The following is a 27,001-nucleotide window of genomic DNA, read 5'->3' as shown; positions in this document are numbered from 1 at the left end:
ATAGGTATCTGTGAAAGGGAAATATGGATGAGACTCAGAAAAGCCAACTGGTGTAACACCTGTGACCTGTAAGGTAGAGGTGACCACGTAATGTAAAAAAACACACATGATCACACAAATAAATGAATGCCAAATCAAGCAGATTACCAACACTGTGCTTGATGTCTTGCAGGGACAGTGGAGTTTTTTTTTTTGTGTGTTTGTTTTGTTTTAGGAATAACTAACTACTAAACTTTTGACATTTAAAATAAAAGTTTAATTCTTCAATTCATTCATCAAAGAGAATTCATCCATTTTTGGATTTGTTCTGTCCTGTAATGAACATAGACATCGTGACAGTTTTATTCACATACATTATTTAAATTATTATTATTAGAAATTAATAATTATTTTTAGAATTTAATTATGATCAGGGAACAATAATTAGGGAATTAAAAAAATATATTTTAAAACTTTTACTCCATTTGTTATTGAAACAATGAAGGCAAATAATTTCAGCAAAATGTTTTACTGATAATGAAATAATACTTGCAACTTTGAGCAATTACAAAAAAAAAAGAAAAAAAAATCTGATTTACCATACAGTAAATATTTCTATGCTAATAATAATTTTTTTCTGCAGAGTAGTTAAGAAAGTTGACCCCATGTGAAAGTCATAAATCAACAGTTAAAAAATTAAATTCCTTAATTTATCTTAAAGCAGCTTTTTCTATGCATTCCTTTTTAAATCCATATTTCAAATTCGATTGTTTTTTAACAACCGTTGTGATACTTTTAAAACAACGACTATGTTCCTGCATTGAGAGGTATGACGACCGGTGAGATCTTTTGTTCTATACATCAGAATAACTAAAGTATATGAATAGAAAGCCAAATATTAGGACATTGAAAAGAGTATGATGCTCAAATGAATACATTTTCAACAGATAAGCAAATAAAACCAATACTTAACTAAAAAGCATTGGACTTTGAAGTTTGTATAAAGTTTTAGTGTTTAAAATTGTAACATCTAACCAAAAATATCGCTTAACTAAATGCTATTTTGAACCCTGTTCCTCCTCTGATGGGAATTTTTGGTAAATTTCAGCTTAAAATGTGGTTTCCCTTGTGCTTTCCTACGCACTTTAATGTTGGGAGTTGGGTCATCTAGACCCCACAAGACAGTGCGCTGAACATTTTGTCTTCGATGATTTGTGATCTTCACTGGTTTCCATGGATTACATGAAATCTCTCCACCTTTGTCACGGTAGGAATAACACGTCAAGGTAAGGGTGGGGTCAGTTTAATGGTTTCAGAAAAGGGATTGTTCCCTCCCAAGTAGAATGAAAGTACAGCTCAGGGAATTTCCGGTAACAGAGAGGATAACAGTTTGTGCAGCATTGCACTATTTTCCTGGGGCTGAATACCTCCTAAAACACAATAGTTCCAGAGCAGTTCTGCTGTTTCATCTTTCTTAAGCAGAAAAAGTATTTACCAATGGGCTTTAGGGTGGCACGCTGTATATTTTATTACTGCAGGTTCACTGAAACTCTAAAACAGAGATAAAGTTTAAAATTAAAAACATTAACAGTTAATTGGCAGTGTTGAGAGTTGATTAAAAATGCAGTAGGCTAGAATAACACTTTGGGGTTTAGCACCAGGGAGAGGCCCATCATCTACCAACAAGAAGGTGAGAAAACATATACAGTGGTGGACAAAATTGTTGGTACCCCTCAGTTAAAGAAAGAAAGTCCACAATGCTCACTGAAATGACTTGAAACGTTAAAAAGTAACAATAAATTAAAATTTATTGAAGATTAAAAAATCCAAAATCAGCCATTAATTTTGAGTTGTTGATTAACAGAATTATTTAAAAAAACAAACTAATGAAATAGGGCTGGACAAAAATGATGGTACCTCCATAAAAGACTGAGAACTAATTGCCCAGGGGGTCATGATGAAGTCAGGTATGTCCTTTAATTGACATCACAGCTGTTTTCAAACCCAGAATCAGTCAGTCTGCCTATTTAAAGGGAGACAAATTGTCACATTGCTGTTTGAAAAGGTGTGTTCCACACTGAACATGGACAACAGAAGCGTAGGAGAGAATTGTCTCAGGACATTAGAAACAAAATTATAGACAGAGGAAGAGGAAAATTGATGCCAAATTGAGGAGACGGATAGTTGGAACTGTATCCAAAGAGCCCAGAACAACCTCCCAAGACATTAAAGGTGAACTCCTAGATCAAGGTACATCAGTGTCAGATCGTCGTTGTTTGAGCCAGAGTGGACTTCATTGGAGACGACGAAGGAGCACACTACTGTTGAAAGGAAATCATAAAAAAGCCAGACTGGAATTTGCAAAAAATGCATGTTGACAAGCCACAAAGCTTCTGGGAAAATGTCCTTTGGACAGATGAGACAAAACTGGAGCTTTTTGGTAAGGCTCATCAGCTCTATGTTGGTAGACTCAAATATGAAGCATACAACCAAAAGAACACTGTCCATACTGTGAAACACGGAGGAGGCTCAGTTCTGTTTTGGAGCTGCTTTGCTGCATCTGCCACAGGGTGTCTTGAAGTTGTGCAAGGTCAAATGAAATCTCCAGATTATCAAGGCATTCTGGATAGAAATGTGCTGCCTAGTGTCAGAAAGCCTGGTCTCAGTCGCAGGTCATGGGTCTTCCAACAGGACAACGATCCAAAACACACAGCCAAAAACCCCCAAGAATGGCAAAGAGAAAAGCGTTGGACTATTCTGAAGTGGCCTTCTATGAGCCCAGATCTGAATCCCATTGAACATCTGTGGAAGGAGCTGAAACATGCTATTTGGAGAAGACACCTGAAAACCTGAGACAACTGGAGCAGTTTGCTCATGAGGAGTGGGCCAAAATACCTGTGGACAGGTGCAGAAGGCTCATTGACAAATACAGAAACTGTTTCATTGCAGTGATTGCCTCAAAAGGTTGTGCAAGAAAAAAATATTAAGTTACTGGTACCATCATTTTTGTCCAGCCCTATTTCATTAGTTTGTTTTTTTACACAATTCTTTTAATCAACAACTCAAAAGTAATGGCTGATTTTGATGATTTAATTTTCAACAAATTTCAATTTATTGTTACTTTTGAATGTTTCAAGTCATTTCAGTGAGCATTATGGACTATCTTTCTTTAACTGAAGGGTACCAACAATTTTGTCCACCACTGTAGCAGGTGTAGTATATTTTATGATTTGAATTGTAAAACAAGGCTGAAAATGTGTATTTTTGTTGATTTGATCATTATCATTCAAATTTTTGAAAGTCAAATCTGTTGTGTTGTTAACTTGTCAGTTGTGAAGCTTTTAGTTAGGGTACCACTGGAATAGTCTCTTTCAACTCTAATAAAGATTTCATGGATTAAAGTGACATTTCAAAGATTATTTTAGCCCATTCATTCATAATTTTAGCTGAAGTTCCATTCCAATCCAACATGTAAAAAGAGACCACATTTATGTTTTGGTTGTTGAACATAAATTTATCATTTCAGTAGCTTAATTAAGAAACTGAGTGAACTTTATTTAATTGTTCAATTTCACATTTACAATCGGGAAAGTAGAATGTAATGTTTCCATTTTTCCAGGAGAAAACCAACACATGGTGAAGAACATGCAAATTCTGCGCAGAAGGGCTCAGCCAGGATTTGAACCAGGACTTATCATGCCGTTAGGTGAGAGAGCTAACTATTGCACTAATGTGTAGCCTCCTACTAACACTACACAAACAATTGTGATTGATTCACAAAATGGTTAAACATCAACATTTTTCCACTTGTTTTACTGGCCGTTAAAACCTTTATGGAAGACGTGCAAGTCTTCTCAGCAAACTGAAGCACAGAAGTGGTCTGGCAAAATTACATGTTCATGCATGGGCCTACTATGCCCTCTAGTGGACAAATAGTAAACATGCTGGAAGGAAATACTGGTGTATACCATTGCCTTCAGAATGGACTAGAGCAGTGTTTTTCAACCTTGTCTGAGCCGCGGCACACTTTAAGCTTAAAAAAAATCCCGCGGCACACCAGCATCCAAAAATGAAAAAAAAAAAGGAGAAACTCATAGTCTGTATTGATCTACAGCCCCTCCACAATCTCACATGCATTTTTGTGATAATTATTGCAGAAAAAGCTGGAAGCTGCAGCTGTTTTTCTAAAAGATGTAATAAAAGTTAAGTTAGAAGATTTAAAAAAAGTTTGAAGTGTGTTCGTTGTTTTCAAGACGTTTAACAACAGAACTCCTTTTACGCTGTCACTCTCACAACCCAATGCATCATGGGAGATGTAGTGCATAAAAACGGCAGGCGGAGATTGCTTTTCGGAGCTTCATGGTTTTGTTCACTTGTTCCACGGTCTGATACCGGATTCTGTGGAAAGCTACACCGCTAAAGACGAGCTTTAGCTGGTATTTTTGTTAGAACTGAGCGACTTTACGAGCTAAATCGAGACAAGGAAGTGAAGACTTTAACCACTTCTGATTGGGCAGACTGATGACATGTGATTAAGCCTTCAAGAATGATTGGTGGAGACAGGTAAAGGGGCGGGACTTTTCCTAAATACAGCCGGAGCTGCAGCTGAATCGCGCTGCCGTCATTCTTATCAAAATGTCTTTAATAAAATAAAATAAACGCAAAGAAAAAGTATTTTACGATCTTTTATATTCCTAACTCCTCAGTGTTTTATCAGGGCCTGTTTGGATGAACACAGAGCTGATATCCTGGAGATGGAAAATGTTTTTAGATCAGTTAATGAGGGCAATTTCCCACGGCACACTTGACCATCTCCCACGGCACACTAGTGTGCCGCGGCACACTGGTTGAAAAACACTGGACTAGAGCATGTGTAAAAGCTTATATATAGCTATAGTAACCACAAAAGGATTATTAAGACATATTGCACAATGGCTGGGCTTGTAATAAAACGTGTTTCACTGCAAGGCACAGAGAGTATGGTCCCACATGTCACTTTCAATTTACTATAAATGTACTTTACCAAAACTATACATCTCAGAGTATTTCAGTGGAAAACGAGGAGCTAGGGAAAAGTTTTTAAAAAGTATAACTGGGAAACTGAATGGGTCACAAATAGAAACAATGGCTATATTCATGGCCCAAAAAACCCAATTACTCACTGAAGTCGACCAGACCTTTGAAAATGAGAGGGGGGGGATTTCACATTGTAGCTTAAAATTGATTATTTGAGTTTGTCAAGACAGAACAGAGGGCTGAACTCAGATGCAGAGTTCTAGGAAGTTTTAATCTCTGAAAAAAGCTTTTGCTATGGCTCATGAATAAAACCAAACAAACTGGCACAGGACAAAGGGAGACCCTTGTGCTATCTTAGATGACCCCACCCTTACTTTGTCGTGTTATTCCTACCAAGACAAAGGTGATAAAGGTGGAAAGATTTCATGTAATCCATGGACACCAGTGAAGATCACAAATCATTGAAGAAAAAAGGTTCAGTGCAATGTGGGTCTAGATGACCCAACTCCCAATGTTATAGTGCCTATAGCACAAGCGTTAAAGTGCCTAGGATAGCACAAGGGTTAACTGGCATCTGGCTCAACACTGTACGGCTGGACAGGTTCAATATTGCTCTCCATTTTTGTTGCACCGTTCTGCGAGGTTGTGGGTGTGAGGGGCAGTAAGCTAGCAGGAGAGATTGTCAACAGAGAGCTCTCAGATATGGAAAGGGGGGTGTGATTGCTCCAGACCGATGGACTCACCTACAACTCACTGGCGAATTTCCAATGAACTCCTGCCGCTCTCCAGAAATTATGTCCTAGAAAATGACACAGGTTTTGTCATTTTGGCTAAAACAGCATAATCATAATTAAAAGACCACTGGAAAACCTTTTAAAAGATGATTGTTGTGGTTCTTTTAGATTTTTAAAGTTCTCAAGCTGTTTCCTTTTTTTCATGTGAAAGAAGAATACTCTTATGTGACTTTAAACGTGCATGCATTAGTGATTTTGACAAAAAAAAAATCTTATTTGAGTCTACCAGAATACATGTGACTTAGGATCTGTGACAATGAAATACAATGACTCAAAGCGGCTAGTTTAACTTTATAAAAGCAGTGTGCTAGACAAAGCGCCAGGCTCTTTTTAAAGCTCCAGAATTACACTGACCAAAAATATAAACGCAACACTTTTGTTATTGCTTCCATTTTTTATGGTAAGAACTCAAAGATGTGAAACGTTTTCCACATACACAAAATAACCAGTTCTCTGAAATATTGTTCACAAATCTGTCTAAATCTGTGATGGTTAGCACTTCTCCTTTGACAAGACAATCCATCCCACCTCACAGGTGTGCCATATCAAGATGCTGATTAGACAGCATGATTATTGCACAGGTGTGCCTTAGACTGGCCACAAGAAAAGGCCACCATGAAATCTTCAGTTGTATCACACAGCACAATGCCACAGATGCCGCAAGTTTTGAGGTAGCGTGCAATCGGCATGCTGATAGCAGCAATGTCCACCAGAGCTGTTGCTAAGGAATTGAATGTCCATTTTTCCACCATAAGCCATCTCCAAAGGCGTTTCCGAGAATTTGGCAGTACATCCAACCGGCCTCACAACCGCAGACCACGTGTAACCACACCAGCTCAAGACCCCCACATCCAGCATGTCCACCTCCAAGATCGTCTGAGACCAGCCACTCGGACAGCTGCTGAAACAATTGGTTTGCATAACCACAGAATTTCTGCACAAACTGTCAGAAACCGTCTCAGGGAAGCTCAGCTGCATGCTCGTCGTCCTCATCGAGGTTTCACTCCAGTTCGTCGTCGTAACCGACTTGAGTGGGCAAATGCTCACATGCGATGGCGTCTGGCACGTTGGAGAGGTGTTCTCTTCATAGATGAATCCCGGTTTACACTCTTCAAGGCAGACAGCGTGTGTGGCGTCGTGTGGGTGAGCGGTTTTCGGATGTCAATGTTGTGGATCGAGTGGCCCATGGTGGTGGTGGGGTTATGGTATGGGCAGGCATACATGGGCGACGAACACAGGTGCATTTCATTGATGGCATTTTGAATGCACAGAGATACCATGATGAGATCCTCTGGCCCATTGTTGTGCCGTACATCCAACAACATCACCTCATGTTGCAGCATGATAATGCACGGCCCCATGTTGCAAGGATCTGTACACAATTCTTGGAAGCTGAAAACATCCCAGTTCTTGCATGGCCAGCATACTCACCGGACATGTCACCCATTGAGCATGTTTGGGATGCTCTGGGTCGGCGTATACGACAGCGTGTTCCAGTTCCTGCCAATATCCAGCAACTTCGCACAGCCATTGAAGAAGAGTGGACCAACATTCCACAGGCCACAATAGACAACCTGATCAACTCTATGCGAAGGAGATGTGTCGCACTTCATGAGGCGATTGGTGATCACACCAGATACTGACTGGTTGTCTGAGTCCCCTGACCCCCTCAGTAAAACAAAACTGAAGATTTCAGAGTGGCCTTTTCTTGTGGCCAGTCTAAGGCACACCTGTGCAATAATCATGCTGTCTAATCAGCATCTTGATATGGCACACCTGTGAGGTGGGATGGATTGTTTTGGCAAAGAAGAAGTGCTCACTATCACAGATTTGAAAGATTTGTGAACAATAGTTCAGAGAACTGGTTGTTTTGTGTATGTGGAAAATGTTTCACATCTTTGAGTTCCTCCCATTAAAAAACGGAGCAATAACAAAAGTGTTGCGTTTATATTTTTGGTCAGTGTAGGTGAAGAAAATCTAAAAAGCTGTAAAACAGGTTTGGTATATTGTCACAAAAAAAATCAAATATGGTAGATATTAGTTCCTTTTTGCAATTTTGTTGATAAGAAACATTTCTCCGCTTTACCACAGGAGGTTTCAAGTTCATATTTATTTATTTCTCTCAACAGAACCCAAGTGACAATCAGAATACAGTACTTTTTTTTCATTAGACATGTTTTTTTTCCTTTTTCTTTTATTGTTACGTAAAAAAAACAAGAGAACACTCAGTGCAATAAGACAGAGGACTTACAATGCGGTGCTCTCTCTACCTTTTCACAGTGCACGTTTATACACACAAAAGATTGTACTACATCATTGTTACATTTCCTGCCTCCCCCCACCAACATCATGATGGGGCAAAGTGAATGCCTTAAAACAATCATTTTTAACTTGCAACTTGCATACAGTGTAGCTTGGCACACACTCATGAACCCACACGGCTCTCTCCTTCACACACACACAGAACATAGAGGGATCTCTGCGTCCTTCATCTTCATCAAAGAAGGTACTGCCGGGCAAGCTCTTTTGTCAAAGCGAACCTATTTTGGCAAAATTGACTGTGCATTTTATGACCAATCAGATTTCTTTAAGAAAGGGGGCTGAGGTAGAGGGAGAGAAAAAGGGAAAGAAGGATGTGTAATTGATTGCCTGATTTGTTGTGATGAAAGATGTGAGGTACACTTTTTTTTTCCTTACAAAAGACAGCCCAAAAGCTTTGAACTCGTTGAGCAACCTCCTGTCCAGAAAAGGTATAACTGTTGCCATGTTATAGGTCCGTAAACGATTCCAAATTGGTAGCAAGCCCAACTGAAAAGGTAATGCTGTTAAAGATGCCTGCATGTAGCATACACGCAGTCTCCTGAGGCCTGCCTTGCAGCCAAAAGAAGAAACATACAGTACATGGCACAACTCATGACTCCAAAAAATATATATATAAACATAATCTGGAAAGTTATTTCTTAAACAAGTGCATATGGCTATTGAAATCTACAGTAAAATCAAGAAATATTCTAAAAGCACAGGTGTTGATTGTACTGGCTGGTTGTTGGCATCAAGTATTTACACTGCCATGGTGCTTACAGTGTGCATGGCAACATAAAGGTGCTGGCATCCGCCAGCTATTGCCACTAACCCCACTCTTTTAAAATAACCAACCGTCCGAAAGTGCAACCACACCAGTATCTTGCTTTTACAGGCTTTGGCTGGTCTTTAGAATTAAACTGTTGATAATTTAAGTTTTCATTTACTACTTTCCATCTTAGAATACAGAAGAAACATTTTACACTTTCTCTGTCCAACAAAAACAGACAGAAACTCCTATGAAACAATTCAAATGCTTCAAAAGGCTTTGACGTAGTGACTACACAGTTTTCTTACCGTAATACACTAACCAAGGTACAAGAGTTTCTTCTTTTTCTGTTGTTGGACCAACTGTTGTACATTCTGAAACATACTGGTCCTCGTATGGAGTGCTCTGGACTATAAAGCACGTTTACAGTCACTCCGAAACTTACAATACAACAGTGAAAATGTTAAGTATAGATAGAACTGAGCACACCATTCATGTGAGAGCTCTTGAGCACAAAAAGAGTTGGGCATAAGTAAATTATGCGACTACAAGTATTGATAGATTATGTATTCAAATGAAAGAGAACATAAAAACAAATATTACACTGATCTACAGCTACTATACTTAATTTAAACTGCTTTTTGATTCCCATTGTTTCATTTAGAAAATATCTATTCATCGTCAGATATCTACTCTACTATTTATGATACAAGAGCCCAGTTACAGGAAATAGAAAAATATCAAATATCACCAGTGATGGTAAGAAAATGTGACAACCTGAATGAGCAGAAATATTGCTGTGGTGTCCACCTTAGTCCTTTGACATCAGTGAGGATCATCCTTCTGGTTCTCTTTGCCCTGAAGCTCTTCTTTTTGCAGAGAATCAGTACACCATGATGAGAAGCGAGGGAGCAGGGGATGTGGACTTGAATGGCAAAGGGGTTAAATCATTTTGTCATGTCAGATGGCTGTGTCCCAGAATACAGTTTTTTGTGTGGGGTAGGGGGGAGGACGGATTTTCTTTGCACCGCTGTTCTTCCCCCAGCCCGGCAGAATGGACGCGCTTTCCTGCTTGCATTGACTCTGCTCTTGGTTCCTGTCCTCGTTCCGCTTGGCAGGTGAAGCCCTCTCTAAGAATTTCTGCAGGTGTGGATGCTGCCGAGAGCGGATCTCCATGCACAGCGTGCGCTTCCTTTCAATCTGCTCTAGCATGGTGGTATCTCCACATATCCATGGCATCTGGGGCATCTAAGAGATAATTGATCAAATAAAACAAAACTGGATTAGACCTTAAAGCTTTTAACATTTAAATCTACTATTATTTTATGACTAATAATATTCAATCTGTACAATCTTGACAGATGAATCAGACAAAAGATGTTACGTAATAAGACACCCCGGCACCCAGACCTATATTTTATTTAAATTAGGTCATATATAAACATGCCATGCAAAAGTATGATGAAAAGCATTTATTTTAAAAGCAAACTTTTAAATGACAATAAGTAAAGATTTACAAAGAAAGTGCAAAGTTGGTCAAACTATTTGTTAAATGTTCATATCAGATGCTCCAACTATCTTCATGCTTTAAATGTTACAATGGTGGTCTGTCAAAAGAATAATTTGTGTTTGTCATTAGTAATTATGCATTTTATAAACAGTAATATTTATTGCTATCTTTAGTTGAATCAATCCAGTAGTCTTAGTCTGCAGACAAGTTGCAGATTATTTCTTTTGGAGAAAACAATTGATTTTATTTATTTTGTTTCAGATTAAACTCAGAACTAGATTTTACTAATTAATTTATGTATTTTTTTATGTATTCAGTAATGTTTGATTGCCAAAAAAGGCTGCTTTCATAACTCAAATATTATTATAATGTTAATGGTGTTTACTTCTATAGTGCTTTCTTACCTTCCTTGATATGAAGTTATATTTGTGCCATTACAATGAGAACACAAGTCACAGCTTTGAAATGTTACATTTCTTACATTAAAAAATAATTCTCATTAATAAACAAAATTTTCCAAGTTGCAAATGAAAGTGTTAAATGTTTGCATTCAAAATTGTTCTCAAAATACATTTTGGGTTTGCGCCGCAACTGTTTTTAGATGCATAGTCTATAATCAAGCTTTTTCTCTCTTTCTTTTTGTGTTTTCAACTCTGAACTGACCGTGATATTTGTGCCACCAAACCAGCCAATCACAAACATGTAGGCCATCTAGATTCTATCCGACCTGGTGTCTTCCTGGTTTGGTGGCACAAATATCACGGTAAGCTCAGAGTTGAGAACGAAAAGATAAAGACAGGGAGAAAGTGAGATTCGAGACAACACATCTGAAAGTTGTGTCGCAATCACAAAAATGTGTTTTGAAAGCAGAGGAAAAAAAATTGAAACAAGCATATAACATTTTCATTTGAAACTTAGACTGTTTTTTTTTTAAACTGAACAATTTATCAATTTAAGAAATTTTGATTTTGAAACTGTGACTTTTGATCTCATTGTGGGGGCGCAAATATAACTTTATACCTTGAAGGCCCAAAGCACTTTACAGTCACAGTCTCATTTACCCTTTCACACACATTTACACACTGATCGTGACTCTACTGCTTTGCACTGGCATAAACCTATAACCACCAGGATCAATTTAGGGTTCAGTGTCTTGCCCAAGGACACTTCAACACATGGGTGCGCAAAGCTGGAACCAAAATTATGACATTCTGATCAGAGGTCCACCGCTCCACGTCTGCCCCAATGTTTATCTATTGGTCCAAGTTGTTTTTTGTTTTTTTTCTGCTGGTGTGTATATGAAAGCAGTGTGCCCTCCTGGCTTTGGTGGTTCAATAAAACAAAATGATGATATGCTCTATGTTTATACTGACATTCAGATTGTAAAACCAAATCTAAAATCTAAAACCAAGACTAGCAAACTACCACAATGACAAACATTGATGTAACCATAAAAATAAAACAAAATCATGCTCACATAAATGAAATAGCAACTAAAAAATCAAAAGGGACTCATTAAGCTATCTGGGAGGATAATATAAATAGCATAAGAGCATAAAAAATGATAAACGTACCTGAGATTCTGTTGCTCTCCTCTGTGGAGTCCCTAATGGCGAAGGATTAGTTGGCATAGAAGATGAGCGGCTATATTTTGATGATAGTTTTGAATCTGCAAAGAAACAGAAAACACGAATAAGTTGCATTTGTTCCTAGTGGAAAGAACGTTGACACTCTGCACAGTGGATAATAGTAAAAAATAAAATTGAAATCTTTACCATTTCCTGTTGCCTTAGTCATTGGTGGGCTTCCTGATGATCTCCCATGGTGAGTAGGTGTGGTTGTTGATGAATGCTGCCCTGAATATGTGCTCCCATTCTTCTCATGTGCTTTTACTGGGTCCATGCCATAATTCCCTCTGTTCTCCCGGCGTGGTGTGCCATCACTCCTGTATCCTCGTTCCTTGTTTTCAGACCTGTGGTCCACTGCAAACTGACTCTTTGTGCATTTGACATCATAAAGATGCTGTTCTGAGCCATTAAGGCTTCTGTCTTTGCTGTCCCTTCGTGCTTCAAGACCAGTTCTGCTCAGATCTTTACTGTCTTGCCTGGACAAAGGAGATCGAAGAAGATCTCCATTATGGGTACCTCGATCTCTCCCCTCATACTCAACTCTGTCCTTGGTATTTCTAGATGTTTCAAGTCTGTGCAAGATCTCAGGTGGCTGGTCAATTCTTCCTTCGTGTCTATGCTCACTATCACTCTTTTCTTTCTCTTTGCTTTCCTGATAGGGTAACAAGTCACGATGGTCTTTGCTGTCATGCCTATATTCAGGTCCATTTCTAGATCTGTCTTTGCTCTCTTGTCGGGACAAAAGCTCTGGTGGCTTGTCCCTGTGTTCATTCTTGGAGTCTATACCATTCCTGGTTCGCTCTTTGATATCTTGTCGAGATAGGAGCTCGGATGACTGATCCAGAAGTCTTTCTCTGCTGTCATGTCTGTAGTCTAATCCATTTCTTGTCCTGTCCTTGCTGTCTTGTCTTGGTAAAACCTCAGGTGGTTGGTCTAGCTGTCTGTCCACTGAGAGTCCTCCATTCCAGTCTTTGCTGTCTCTCCTTAGCATCTGGTCTCCATTGTTAATCCCTCTGTCTTTGGAGTTTCTTCTTGTAAAAGTTATAGGCTCAGAAGAACTACAGATTCGGTCTTTGGAGTCCTGTCGTACAGGAATTGGTTCTGCACCAGCCTGGTCCTTGCTTGCCTGACGGGCAGGTGGTGCATCGACACTGCTACAGGTACGGTCCTTACTGTTGCGTCGATGAGGCAGTGCCTCCACATTGCTGCTCCCCTTGTCTTTGTCTCTGTCTTTATCTTTTCTGTGAGATGACTCTTTGCTGTGACGATCCTTGGAGTCTCTTTTCGAATCCTTGCCATGACTGTGGCGTTCCTTACCCTCTCGCCTGGAATCACTATGGGATTTGCCTTTGGACTCAGCTGTGAAAGATTAGAAAATTAGTCCTATAGTCAACATCGAACATGTGCACAAATTACAAACAGCTTAAAGATGCAATTCTATCATGTATCCTCTAGATGTCAGTATTCACACGTATAATGACCTGTGGTAAGCCCAAACAATGTGGTGGACCTTTGTTGAAATATGGTATTTACAAAAATATAAAGAATTCTCTTGTGTTTATACATTCAGAAGTATATCATGTCTTCATGCATCATACAAACCATTTTAAAAGTAATAATAATTGATAAAAACTGGTTTAAACCTGTCAATGATTCATGAGGTTCTACTAATACCAATATGTTTTACTAAAGAACAAGATAAACTATAAATTTGTAAATGTCCCTGCAAGCCAGTCTTGATGTTACCATCTGACACCTTCAGATGTAGCACAAGGACATAAAACATAGAATGAAAAGACTTCTTGGTGACACCTAACTGTCTCTGCATTGAAGCTCAAACAGTCATATTTCACTCTCCTTAACTGCCAAGATGAACAGATGCCAGATTGGCAAAAGAAAAGAAAGTGCTGGTTGGATAATGAGAGAAATTTCAGTTCAGAGGCAAGACTCTCCCTGTCAGAACACATTGCTCTGTTGTAGAGTGGCATGCCCTGAGCTGTGATTGGCTGCATTACCCACAGGGAGGAAATCTGCAAATAAGAAAGAGGGATTTTTCCTCTTTCCACTGTTGCTATGTTGTAGTTGCTAAGAGCAGTGGGTGCGGACAGATGTTCAAAGTCTCTGTAGTGCTACAGGACTTCTCTTTAGTGTCTCATTCCTTCTATACATTCACATACATCCATATATGAATGTCAATTTTGGAACACTGAGTTGAAATATTTTAGTTTGCATTAAGCACATACCTTATCAGAAATAAAATTAAGCAGATACACAACAACCAACTCATTGATAAATGAGTAAAGTTTGTTGACGAAATCCCGTTTTTAGTGATCCTTTTCAAACGAAGGCTGCATTAAAAATTTCACAACTCTAAAGTTTATGATTTAAAACTATTTGCTAGGTTTTTTGGAAACTGCAGTGATTTCAATTCTACTGATTTAAAAAGTGGACTTTAAAGTGTAAAAAAAATTCTTGATAGAAATTGAAAAAAATATCTTACGACAAATTCGACAGTTACATTTATTTGTAAAATCAAGTTTTGTTCATGTTTTGGGTATTGTTACAAATCTGTGGATAACATTAAGCTTTAAAAGAAATATGAAGAGATGTTGTTTACCTTCACAACTGCACAAATTTTGGCAGCATCTTGGATGTGGCATGAATATCTGTATTTAAATATGATGTTTACATGTTTAAGAATAATCCTGCCTGATGGCTTAATGCCATGAGTAGGTTTGGGAGACCTGCTGTCTGCTTTGGTCTCTAATCTCCTCAGATTAAACCATGCGATCTGTATCAGAGTTGGCTTCATTGGTGTTGGTTAAACAAGTGGACTTACATAGAAACTGCAACAGAAAATAATTTTCAACAGCCTTCTAAGTTTGTAAATTTTTAACCTAAAATAGAGATGAAATTAAAATAAGGCAATGATGACTGCTCTTTTGTTCTGGTTTTCATTGTTGTCAAGGAGTTATTCTTTCTTATCAGAACTGCTGGGATATTTGCTTTGATTTTGATCTTTTTATATCCATACTCTTTGTATTTCAGCTTTACAAATACCGTACAACTACAGAATTAGAATGGTGTTAAAGGCAACGGTAATGGTGCAAATGTGCCCACAAGGGTAAAAAAGACATGAACATATAATAGGAATGTATAATATCAAATATTAAAGCTAAAAATCAAAAGATAAATAGTTTATTGACTCACTCTCTCCAGGTTCTTTGAGCCTTTTGCTGCTGGAATTCTTCTTCAGCATATTCCTGCCTGTAGTAAAAAGGTTTGTTAATTCATCCAATGGGCTGGTAGGTGTTCGTGAACGACCTGTTGACACATTCTGCATAGAACCATGGTGTCGTCCTGGACCATCTTGAGGTGGTGAGCCCTTACCGTGAGGGGTGGCAGAGGCACTCCGCGGCAGCCCCCCAGGAAAGTGCATTGGAGCATCAAAGGGAGGCGTGCGCATGAGGCTCAGGGGGGTGAGACAACGGCCCATGCTTACAGGCGAAGGGCAAGCAGAATGACTTCGCTGATAGGAAGAGGATGAAGATGATTTGTAAAGAGTGCAAGGCAGCGGAGGCGCTGAAGAGCGACCAGAGACTGTAAGTGTTGGGGTGGAGGTGAGCTCTCGACGGATGTGGGCAGAGGAAGTTGGCTCATTGGAGGAAGTAGGAGACTTGCTAAGGGACTGATTATCCAACATGGGCAGCTTGTTTACATCTAAAGGAGTAAGGGGGGACTCATCTGAATTGGGTGAGCACTGGGCAGGAGCTGGTGGGAACACCAACAGTGGGGGCCGATGAGTAAGTAAATTGGGAAACGGTGCTGGAATGTCACAGAGAGGAATGTTTCGAGGTGTGGAGCAGCGACTGAGAGGCTCAGGGTCGTAGGGTGCCGGGGTGGGGCAGGCAGAGCGACATCCTACAGGGTCAGTACGGTATTCCATATCATCTAAAACTGGATATTTCATCTCCTCATACACAGATTCTCCGGGCTCCTCGTCCTCACTTTTTAACGCTTCTCGAGATCCTACATCAATCCCACCCATCTCAATGTAGACGGGTTCATCGTCACAGTCGTTTGATGGGCTCTCGTCACTTTGTGAATGCAAATGGTTGCGTTCACAGGGAGATGTGGTGTAGTTCAGGGGTTTGGACATGCAGACCCCGCTGTTTCCGTGGCTCTTTATGTAGGACTCATCAAAGGAAACACTCAGTTGTGTGTTGGGGTTCCTCTTGGGTTTGGGGGGTGGTACCCTTCTGCAGTCCTCACTGCATCCTTGAGCAGCTAGAAATTGACAAGAAGAAAGAAAGCGTCAAACACACCAATTTAATAAACTGAAAATGTCCAAGTACTATCAGATACAAATATAGTTTGTTCATTATTTTAAAATAATTAATCAAAAACAGTGTCACCGTAATCCAACATCCTATTCAGTGTTGTGGGTCAATTGTAGGTCAGCACATGTTGCTGAGAGCAATACCTTGTGCTGATAAATGGGAAAGTTAAGGCATGTGCTTGTTTCTAGGTCATTTATATGGCAGAGAAACAGCATGTGAGTGTATTATCTGGGTCACACATACTGTGAAGCCTCTCTTTGATAGCGGTGACGTAGCATTGCAGTGTGAATCTCTTTAGAAGTGGTGCAGTGAGGGTTTTGTACCATTTTTGCACTCCCTGGATACTACTGTACGGTTTAGAGCGTACAATTCACTGACTATAGCAGTAGTAATAGTAAATGATTTCTTATGCATTTACAGAGCAAACCAAGATTGGGCTTTTTTAAGGAATGACCTTCTGTTTGGTTGGCAGTTAGTGTGGTGAACAAGGGGGTAATCTCTGAAAATTCCAATCTGCAGATTTTACACTTTAAATAATTTAAAAGCCAGATGGCGAAATCACACCCCCTTCCTGTAAGTTTATGACTCACCATCATCTACAGTACATGCAGGCAAGTATGCATACATGCACTGAACATGCCTTCACATTCACAGAGAGAAATTAGGACGGATGTGCACACGTTCAGTGACATGTAATCCCTCAACCTTTGAAGTTATTTGGCGCCAGAATAAGAAGTCTAAATAGTGTGCGTTTTTTGTTCTTTTTCACTAATCCTAGCCATGCAGATTCTGAGCAAAAGGATTTATTGTTGTGGATAAAAAGAATTCTAACACGTTTCTTGAACATATGTTTCAGTTTGATGTTGATTCCTGCATAGAAAAGTCTAAATAGAAGATTTTTAGCTAAATGTAATACATTTACTGCTCAGATTTCATTGTCTCTCGCTCTTTCTTTGTGTGCTCATGTGTTTGTGATAATCTGAGCTTGCAGCAAAGAAGCATTACTACACCAAGAGATTTTTGTAGTGGATGGTGAGATCTGTATCAGCACTGATGATGATTCCATCCTTTTCAAACATGAATTACCCCCTGTTCTCTCTCCTCTCCCCCCACCCTGTCCCTGTAGCGGATGTGTATAGCAGCAACCCTCTCCCCCTCCTTCTTCTCCTGGAGAAAACGAATCTAGGTCAATTGCTCCTCTTGAATGAATTCTACTCTGACAAGGTCCTCCCCTTCCTGCAAAAGCGCCAGCTACAGCGCACGCAACCCTCCCCTTAGCCAGGGACACCCCCACACTCGGTCTCTGATTGGCTACCAAAGCGTATATTTTGACATGTCTGCTGTATCATTGGCTCGGGCTACTAAGCACTGCTGTGATTGGCTGTGTTGCAGGAGTTCTTGTTTCTGTGGGATGGTTGCCGTGGTGCCCAGGAAGATCTGTGCACACAGACACATCCCAACCAATCTGAGCCAGGCTGGATGACTTTAAACAGAATGGTGGCAGCCAGGAACGTAAACAAAGTCAAAGCTCCTTGTGTGCTCAATTTTTCCTACTGCGATTGCAGCCACCTGCTATGACAGACTTCATCCTCCACATTGCAAATAACAGGTTGCAGCTCTTTTGCAGAATACAATTGTGTAAATGTTTTATTGTCAGGTAATGGCTTGCAAAAGACAAAATAAATCTAATTTTGATGGATTTGCGAGCAATTGCTTTTGTTTCCACAAACATGGCTTCATAGTCTCAAATAACAGTGACTGTTGCATACCTATCAACGAAATACTTTCAAGTTTAAAATAAATTATCATGGCAGCTGCTTCAAGGAAGACTTAATACTTTTGAAGAAAACACAAATCATTCATATGTTTCTTTACAATAATTTGCATCTCTTGCACAAGGGAAACATGAAAAAATAAACTTTAATATTTTCTCTTATAAAATGTTTATACAAAAATTCCTCAGATACCTTGACAAACCCAGGAAATTATGCACTTTGTTTTCAATTGACAACAGTGACACAACAATCCTAAACCTGGAGGGGGGAGGGGGTCATTATAACGTAGATAATTTAAACAATGTGTTTATAAAACCTTTCATTTTCTAATGATTTGATATCACATTTTAAGTGTTTTGTTGTCATTGCAGTAATTTCCACCATTGTTTAGATTTATTTTGTTGCTTGCTCAAAGTGTGAGTTAGTGTGGGGTTATTGAGATGTCAATGTCATTCTGGGAGAAACAATGAGAAGGGCACTGCTGAGTGCATCTAAATATAGCTGCAGCAGTTTGGTGTGAAGTGCCACCACCACTTACCATCACATTTCTCCCCGTAGCAGGTGTAAATGGGACTGTGGTCCACCGCGTCGGACGACATGCTCAGCTTGGTTGCTGGGTCTCTCCGGGGCTTAGGTGGAGGCTGCTTTCTTGAGGTTGGACTCCCGACTTCCTCCTCTCCACCTCCCCCATTGTTCCCACCTCCCACAGAGTGGAGGGACTGGGAGCGCACGGAGAAGCCCTGCCCGCAGGCAATGGCATGCAGGTGCGACATGGGCAAACGCTCCGGGGGATCCGGCATCGTTATAGAGGCCATTCGTAGGTGCTTGCCCTCTGCTGCTACGTTCTCACCAGTTCTGAAACATAAGAGAAAGGAATGAAGACAAATGTTTACGACAAAATAAAACCCTTTGGAAAACCTACAATATGAATAAAGTGATGCAAAGGTTCTGAAATACAACTTTTATTGATAAGCAGAAAGAAAGAACAAGTGATGGACCAAAAACTTTGGAGACCATCCACGCAGAAGTGCCTTACACGATGAGGGACCTTAGTTCACAAAAACACTCAGAAGAGAGACACTTTCCCTGCAAAGTTCAACCCCGGACATGATTAATGCTCGTGAAAAAGCATGGAGTCCCATTTAGTTTTTCAGTCAATACGAATAAATGGATTATTGGATGAAATGGAGTGTTAAACACATCTGGGTGTTGTGTGGTGAAAGGATGGGGAGGGGGGATGGCGGTTGGGGTGGAGTAAATAATCTGATGCTTGAAATGTGTTTTGGGAAATGTTCAGAACAAGAGATGCCGTCATTTTGCTGTAGATGTGTGTCTGATCTTGTTTGATATGCTGCTCTTTTATTAATATGTCATCATTTTAGACCCAATTTAACTTCATGTTTTATCCACTTGAAACAGAATGCTTTAGCACAAAGAGACTTGCGTGTCTGTTAATGTGCATGTATGCAATTCCTTGTCTGTGACTTTGCATACTGGAGCTCCCTCCTGGCCAGCTGTTGAGCAAAAAGGTGCTTGGTAACTTAGGTTCATTGGTTGGAGGCTTCACTTTCCCTAGCAACAGAGTACCCATAGAAACTAGAATCAAAACTAATCAGTTCGACAATAACAAAGTACATGTGCACACAAAAAGTGATGGCAGTTGTGCATGGTTATCACATGGGATTTAGTCTAAAGACAGTTTGAGTAATTGACTAGGAGAGCCAAAGCAATGATGTCATACTTCAAGATAATCATCAAAGACAAGCATTGTAAAAGTAAAAGTGGAGATGTTTACTTAAAAAAAAAATCTTGAGAAAACTTGAACAGAAATAGAAAAAAGACAGCCACATGCGTAAAATAATTAAAAAAAACCAACAACAATGTTTTAGTTGTGCATTTGTTGCACTCTTGTTTACATGGGCTGCATTTGTGTGGGTGACTGGGTGTGACTGGACCACTGTTGACTGGGTTATTTATAGGACATTTGCCCAGTGATTAGCTAGAGGACAGACCACAGGTGCTCTTTGAGTAGTTTTCTTTATTTAAGGCAGGTTTGCTCCTATTAATATACCAAAACACAGTTTTTCAAAAAGTCCAACAATGAAAAAAATTGACTAAGAAATAAAAGGTAATAAAAATGCATCTCAGGTAGAGAAAAGCAGTGGTCTGGAATTTGAATTGACATGTAAATATATGTAAATAAATGGAAATATGGCCGTGTCAGGGTGGGCCTAAGGGAGTGGTTGAGATGTTGCATCTACTTTTGTGACTGACTGAATAACTTTCATTTCCAGATGTAATAGCGTTAAAAGAAAAGTGCAGCAATAGAAAACAGAAAGGCCAGTCTCTCTCAAACCCATCAAACTGATTTGATTGGCCCATGGTTGTTCCAGCTGTCACCAGGCAGAATGCATCTTCTGAAACTGAGCCCACTCTATTATCACTCTAACAGGTTTTCATCCTTATTCCAGACACTCTAAAAACACTTTTGCTGTAACAAGATATTTCCCCCCTAACACAATCACACTTGTAATTTGTTCAACTCTTCTTGGAAAACTACTGTCTTCTTTCTTTCTTTTTTTCTTTCTGTCATGTTCCTCCAGGTTCATCATTCAGTCAAAAGCAGGCAGGCATCTCTATGTGGTCAGTAAAAACAAGTCCACACCCTGGATTCTCCCATTCTCATTCAGCTCCTGTAGAAATGGGTCATCTTATTGACCTACATATAGCCCTCATAAAAAAATCCAGCTTTTTTAGGCTCTTCCTTAAACGATAACATATAAATGTTTGAACAAGTGCTTCAAGACCTTTGACAGTTTGAGAGGAAGGAGAGGTTGCTTCCTTGGCAACACCCTGCGTCATTCATCAACTTTCTGCACAGGATTGCAGTACCCTGCCCAAAAGAAGAGAATCCTAAGAAACCCAAACCTAAACAATCACCCATCTGCGTGAGATATAAAACAAATCTGACAATATTAATAAGCTTTATTACAGACTTAAGGTCCATTTGCCGCAATGTCATAAAAGTATAAAAATCAATGACATAGGAAAATAAAACCAATGACATAAAAGTATAAGAAGAGCAATATAACCAAGTATCATGAACTTAATAAAAAGACTAAAACTGTTGACTAAAAAAAAACAAAAACAAAAAACTTAAAGGTTTGAAAAATTGACAAATGACACCAAATTCAAATTTGGGATCTGTGTGAACAGAATTCATTCCATTGTCTGGTCAAAAGTATTAACTTTTAAGAATGACATCAAATATCTTTTCAACTGTGTGATCTGTGGCAAAATACGGAGAGAGCTGTAAACTCGGTAATTATTAGGTTAATATTTGAACATAGTTCAAAGAATTACAGAAAGACTCAAGCAGACTTAATTATGACAGTTCCTGCAAAAGTCAGCAATTAAAAGCATTTCTTGTCACTGGAGTTCCATTGTTTGCATTCATTATCTATTTATACTTATTTCCACATGGAGTGATGGGGTTTTTGAATCCTACACTGCTACTAAAGAATGAAGGTGAGAAACTTTAGAATCCACAATTAACCTTTTAGACATGTCTTTGGACTGTGGAAGGAGGCCCGAGTGCTTAAAGAAAATCAAAGCAAGCATGAGAAAAACATTCAAATTCTAAAAAAATAATAAAAAGGCTCCTAATGGATTTAAACCACAGCCTTCTAACTGTGAGGTGAGAGTGCTAACCACTGCACCACTGCCTCACATTAACAGTGTGGAAATATCCTTTTATATCTCTGATCTTGGACAATCTCATTAGATTAGTTTATTTGAAGTTAGACAAAAGTGTTTAAAATACATATGAATACTTTCATGTAGTCTGAAACTAAAAGCATAAAAATTGTTTTTGCCATGAGAGAAATTTTTATGTTTCCGCCCCCTCCTGTACCCTTCCTAATTTTTAAAGCTCTGAATCTCAAAATGGAGCAATAATGACCTCCTCGCAAGGGCGAGTCCCAGATAACTTTTAATGAGGAATGCATTTTCTTCTCCACATATCAAAGTGCAGCAGTTTAGACTTGTAAACTCCAAAAAATAGCCCCTGCGTTTGCCAGAGAACCAATAGCCACTGAATTCTTTTTGCCGAAGTGAACCTGATGATCCCTGTACAGTAACAAAGCAGAATCCCTATCCTATTCTACATTTTAGGACAACTGAGAATAAAAATAGCTTTAATATTCTCTGGGACATGTGGTCTGCACTAATGGGCTGCTTGGTTAGATTGCTTTTTGTCTTCCTACCTCCTTATGGCTTCCTCTTGTTTTCTTTTTTTGTCGTTTTTTTCCTGCAGTAATGTCCTATTTCTCTCATTCCTGGTGTGATCCAAGTTCTGAGCTACCAGGCCGTTGTAGGCTGTCAGCCCATTCTCCTCGACATACTGGAAAAAACTCAGAGTTTCCTCCTCCTTGGAGCTCATCATTTCCCAAGTTATTTCTGCTGCATTCTGGTAAGGAGATATAGAAAAAGCGGGAGTGGTAATTACTCACCGAAAAATATTTTGAAAATATGAGGACAAATAGTAACATCATTGAGTAAAAAAAAAAAAAAAAAAAGAGTCCTAATGCAAAGAAACGATCGTCTTGTTTCTGCAGTTCTTTCAGCCGTTTGCCACACACACACAAACCAGCATATTCCTGTTATGGACATTAAGTTAGTTTTCATTTGTGGCAGTTTGTGAAGTTTCTGACTGGAATTCAAAACCACTTGAACGTCTATGATAGTCGTCAAAGTTGCATCATCTTAGCCTTAAAACATATTCTCTCAAGGTTTGCAACATATTTCTTTATTCTTTTACTGTTCATGCATATATGCATGCACACACAAACAAATGCATATTCATGTGTGTGTATGCATGTGACTGGTATTTAGCAGGCTAGGCGACTCTCTATGTATCTGCAATTGCTCATAACCTCCCTATTGAGTGTGGCTCAGTAGCAGGTGCTCATTTTCTCAGTTGTGTTTGCACATTTTCTGGCTGAAACTACCGGCTTTCACCAAGTGAGTAAGTGAATGTGTGAGCGAAACTGAAAAGAGTCTTTTATCTTCTGCAGTTTTAATATGGTGTAGGCTCAGATGCTGAAATATAGCTCTCCTGGGACAAATCAGATCAACACAAATCAAATTAAGCCATTTTCCTCAACTATGATGCATGGCTTTGCATCACAGTTATACAAACATGATAAATATTGTGCTTCATATCAGCAAATGTGCTTTTCTTCGTCATTTTAATTTTGCAAAAAACCTTTTTGGTAGCTGATTGCTATTTTTGAGATTATTTACTGCATTTCGTTATCCATTAAGATGTCTGGTGCAAATAAAAAAAAGGAATCACCATATATATATATATATATATATATATATATATATATATATATATATATATATATATATATATATATATATATATATATATATATATATATATATATATTCACATTCCATCTGCCTTCGACAAAAAATAATAATTAAATAAAAAGGAAACCTTGGTGCCTTCATGAAGCATTGTCTGTAAAACAACTGGATTTGAATTTGGTGATAGAACTCAATGAGGAAACGGCACATGGTTTATGTAGGTCAGTGTTTTCAGATCAGCCTAAGACTCATGCTTGTTTACGCGCAGAGAGCACTGACTGAGTGTGCGTAGGGAGGGGGAGGGGGCTCAGGCTTGTGTGTGTAAGGAGGCAGCGGCAGCAGAGTGTGTGTGTTTGTGGGGGGGTCTTGGAGGGCAGCCAGATGGAGGTTGCAAGGCCAGCTGAGAGGCCGTCCGTTGTCTGGCAATGCCCCGCATCCTTCTACCCTGTGTCTGTCTATGAATAAGTCAATCATGCGGTACAGGGCATTGGGTTTATCTTCGACTTCCACTTCCCCTGATTCACGATTAACACTCATATGGAGGGTTTTTCAGTGGGAGATCTGAAAGGAGTCAAGTACAGAGTCACTGTTTCAGAGCAGAGTTCAAACTAGAGCACAAAAGCCTGGGGTAACGTGGTTTCAAGATTTTCCTTTAGATCTTACCAGCTGCATGCATGCACCATCTAAAATCTTAAGCCATGAAAGGGGAAGATGCTGTGTAAATTAGCGTCTTAGTAGAACAAGGTGCACCAGTTAAAGGTACAGAAATGAGAAAGCACAGTTCAAAAAGTGTTTGAGCTGAATTAAGCTTGTCCGCCTAATCCCTATAAGCCTGCAGCAGCACTCTGCACTGCAATCAGCTTGTTTATTACAGTGTTTTAACCAACCAAGCCTTTCACATTGGATTGTCCTCCCATAACTCATTGACGTAAAATGCTGTCATTATTTGCTCATCTCTGTAAAACCTGTAAATTTAGCAACCAATAATTTCAATAAACCTCCTTTTACCCCCCCCCCCCCCCCCCATCCCTATCTCTCTCCAGCTGGTGTGGTTTTTGTCTTTATATCTACCCCCCACACACACACACATACACACACATTATCCCCCTCTTTTTTCTGCTTTTGTGACATGGGTTGCAACAGTTGAAAACAGAGGTGCACTTTGCTTTAAAGCTAAACGATGGTGGCACACCATTTCTGTTTCCAGGCAACCATGTGACAGGAGAGGACCGGCATAGATATTCTAAAGGCACAGTGTCAAAAGGATTACAGGGCCAGCAGTCTCAAGATCACATGTACAGATGCTCTTTCACAAATGTGCCTTCTGTCACACAAAAACATGCATTTCACCGTGTTACATCCATTCTGAGAAAATGCATAAAAATATCTAAAAAGTTTGCATACTTACAATAGAGCTGTGTGCTTGCTGGCTTTTGGACCAGAATGTCTTCTGTCTTCCCTGGAGTCCACTTTTGCACAATGAACTCTGAGCTGTTCTTGAGCACCTGTGCACTTTTCCTCTTAAATCCACATAAACTCCCATCCATTGTATGGTCCAGTTTTTAGGTCTGCTAGAAGGAGCCCCTATGACCCAGGATAAGGATGGTAAAAAAAGAGATAGGCCATTTGGTGCACAGCTTAACTCTTCCTTGCTGGGCCAAAATTAGGACTCCTCCAGTCCAGATGATGCCAAAACTCCACGCCAGTTGTCAGCTTCACTTCTCCACACATCTGTCCATGCTAAAGATAGCAGCAGAACGCAGTGTATAAAAAGATCCTACCCTCAAATACGTGCATTACCTGCACTCACATATTCTCGCATTGAAGTCCCAGTGCAGCTCTAGATCAGGCACTCAAATCTCAAATTAAATGCTTCTTTCCTAGAATGTCTTTTCTTCTTCTTCTGTTTCTTCTTCTTCTTTTTCTTCAATGTTTCAAAGTGAGACACACATTGAAGGAGTCCTCAAGGTTGATGCTGAGGTAGAGCAAAGTGCCGTGGGTTTCCAGGATTTGCATTCCCTGCCGATTCCCTCCGCGCTGATCAGGCACACGGATCTGCACAGTCGGTCTGTGCTTAAGCAGATGACACTGGGCTTCCCAACTGTAGATCACAACAACAAGAACACGCCCTCTGTCTACTGTAGCACACCTTCAACAAAAGCATCAGCCAATCTCCTTCCTCCTTCCTTTTTCTGCACTTCTATTCCTCTAGCTGTGCACTTTTGAACTAATTTCCATAAGCACGCATATCTGATTCTTCTTCTGCACTGAATCGTTATATTGTTTTGCCGTGTGAGTCCCCCTCTCTGCCTTTACATGCGCTGTGATTGTAAATTAAGCCCGAACGTGTTTTTCTGCTTTCAGCACCATGGAGAGTTCTCCCTGTCAGGGGTGGGGGGAAGTGGGTGGGCATTGTCAGAGGGGGCCAAGTAGAAAGAAGTAGGGGAGTCTAGTAGGAGGAGTCACTGGGTTGCCAGGGTGTGACCTCATTAGATACAACCTCCTCTTCCCCTGGCAACCGCTGCCATTCCCCTCCCTGATGCCCCCTCCTCCTGCTTCTCACCCTCACAGCTCATAAACAAGAGCATGACACAAAAACACTTGCAGGGAACACACCGTGTTGCTTTCAGGTGCCTTCCTTACATGTGCTTTTGCCAAAACAAAGAGGATGCACAACATGAGGATAACAACAGCTTATTTACAAGCAAAAAAAAAGCAAAAAAACGATGAAAATATATTTGCATAAGCATAAAAAGCAACCAAACCCTGTGAACACTGAGTTATAAAAGCTGCAACAGCAGGAAGGAGTCCAAACCAAGTCACATACAGTACATGTCATTGCAATTGGTTGAAGGCTGTGCAGCTGTTCAAACGGCTGAGGTGTGAGTGCATATCTATTCGGCACACCGCAGCACGACCGCAGGAAGGGTGGTCATGGCGAGAGGGTGGAGTGACTAGGCTTGCTTGGATGGATTAACGTGGTGGACACAAAAAGATTAGGGAGTCAGAGATCTGTTGTTTTCGTCAAGCCTTCCCGCCATTTCGCTTGACTCTTGTCCTTTGGCTGCTCACATTGTCGATGTTATATTTTAATACATTAAATGAGGTCTTTAGGGAGACTTAAGTCCTCTTTTGACAAACATTTCGCAGAATAATAAAAAAAAAAACTAACAAAAACAACTAAAGTTGCCAAAAACACTGGATGGTGAAGAGGGGAGAGGGTAAGGGACTGAAAAAAAAGTCAATAAACCAACACTGTGGTGAGTTCAGCATCAACCACTGAGCTAAACTGAATTTGATTTGCAAAACAGAAATCTGATTCCAAACAAGCAATGTAGAGGCCACAGAATGAAATAACAATAATAATAAAACAACCACCTCAATATAAAGTAAAAACAATAATAATAATAATAATACATTTTATTTGTATAGCGCTTTAAATGGCACACAAAGACGCTCAAACAAACACCCTTTTATATATTTCACATCATTAAAAGGCTTTTGCAAATATCC

At 39.7% G+C, this 27,001-nt stretch overlaps 2 protein-coding genes across 5 annotated transcripts in view; one reads left to right on the top strand and one right to left on the bottom strand.

Annotated features, from left to right (window-relative positions):
- Positions 1-3,580: 3,580 nt before the first annotated feature.
- Positions 3,581-27,001, top strand: part of gpc5c (glypican 5c) — a 134,404-nt gene continuing 110,983 nt past the window's right edge. The window contains exon 1 of the mRNA XM_078934954.1: positions 3,581-3,685. Coding sequence (XP_078791080.1) covers positions 3,613-3,685 — 73 coding nt within the window. The 5' untranslated portion in view covers positions 3,581-3,612. The remainder of the gene's footprint in view (positions 3,686-27,001) is intronic.
- nyap2b (neuronal tyrosine-phosphorylated phosphoinositide-3-kinase adaptor 2b) lies at positions 7,885-25,836 on the bottom strand. 4 transcript variants are annotated; one of them, XM_078934948.1, is made up of 8 exons: positions 24,897-25,813; positions 22,378-22,580; positions 18,651-18,967; positions 15,388-16,284; positions 15,208-15,264; positions 12,145-13,356; positions 11,944-12,038; positions 7,885-10,107 (listed from the first exon to the last, which is right to left on the bottom strand). In XM_078934948.1, exons 1-8 carry the CDS (start codon positions 25,029-25,031, stop codon positions 9,820-9,822), a joined length of 3,204 nt encoding a protein of 1,067 aa, XP_078791074.1. In that variant the 5' UTR covers positions 25,032-25,813; the 3' UTR covers positions 7,885-9,819. The 4 variants fall into 4 exon arrangements, with proteins under 4 accessions (XP_078791074.1, XP_078791073.1, XP_078791076.1 ...); XM_078934947.1 differs by having other exon boundaries at positions 15,208-16,284; positions 24,897-25,836; XM_078934950.1 differs by lacking the exon at positions 22,378-22,580 and having other exon boundaries at positions 24,897-25,572.

Source organism: Oryzias latipes, chromosome 17, assembly GCF_053564925.1.
Source record: "Oryzias latipes strain Hd-rR chromosome 17, Olatipes_Hd-rR_3.1".
Lineage (NCBI taxonomy): Eukaryota > Metazoa > Chordata > Actinopteri > Beloniformes > Adrianichthyidae > Oryzias > Oryzias latipes.
Note: the sequence above shows the minus strand (reverse complement) of the source record. Positions and strands in the feature narration are given on the sequence as shown.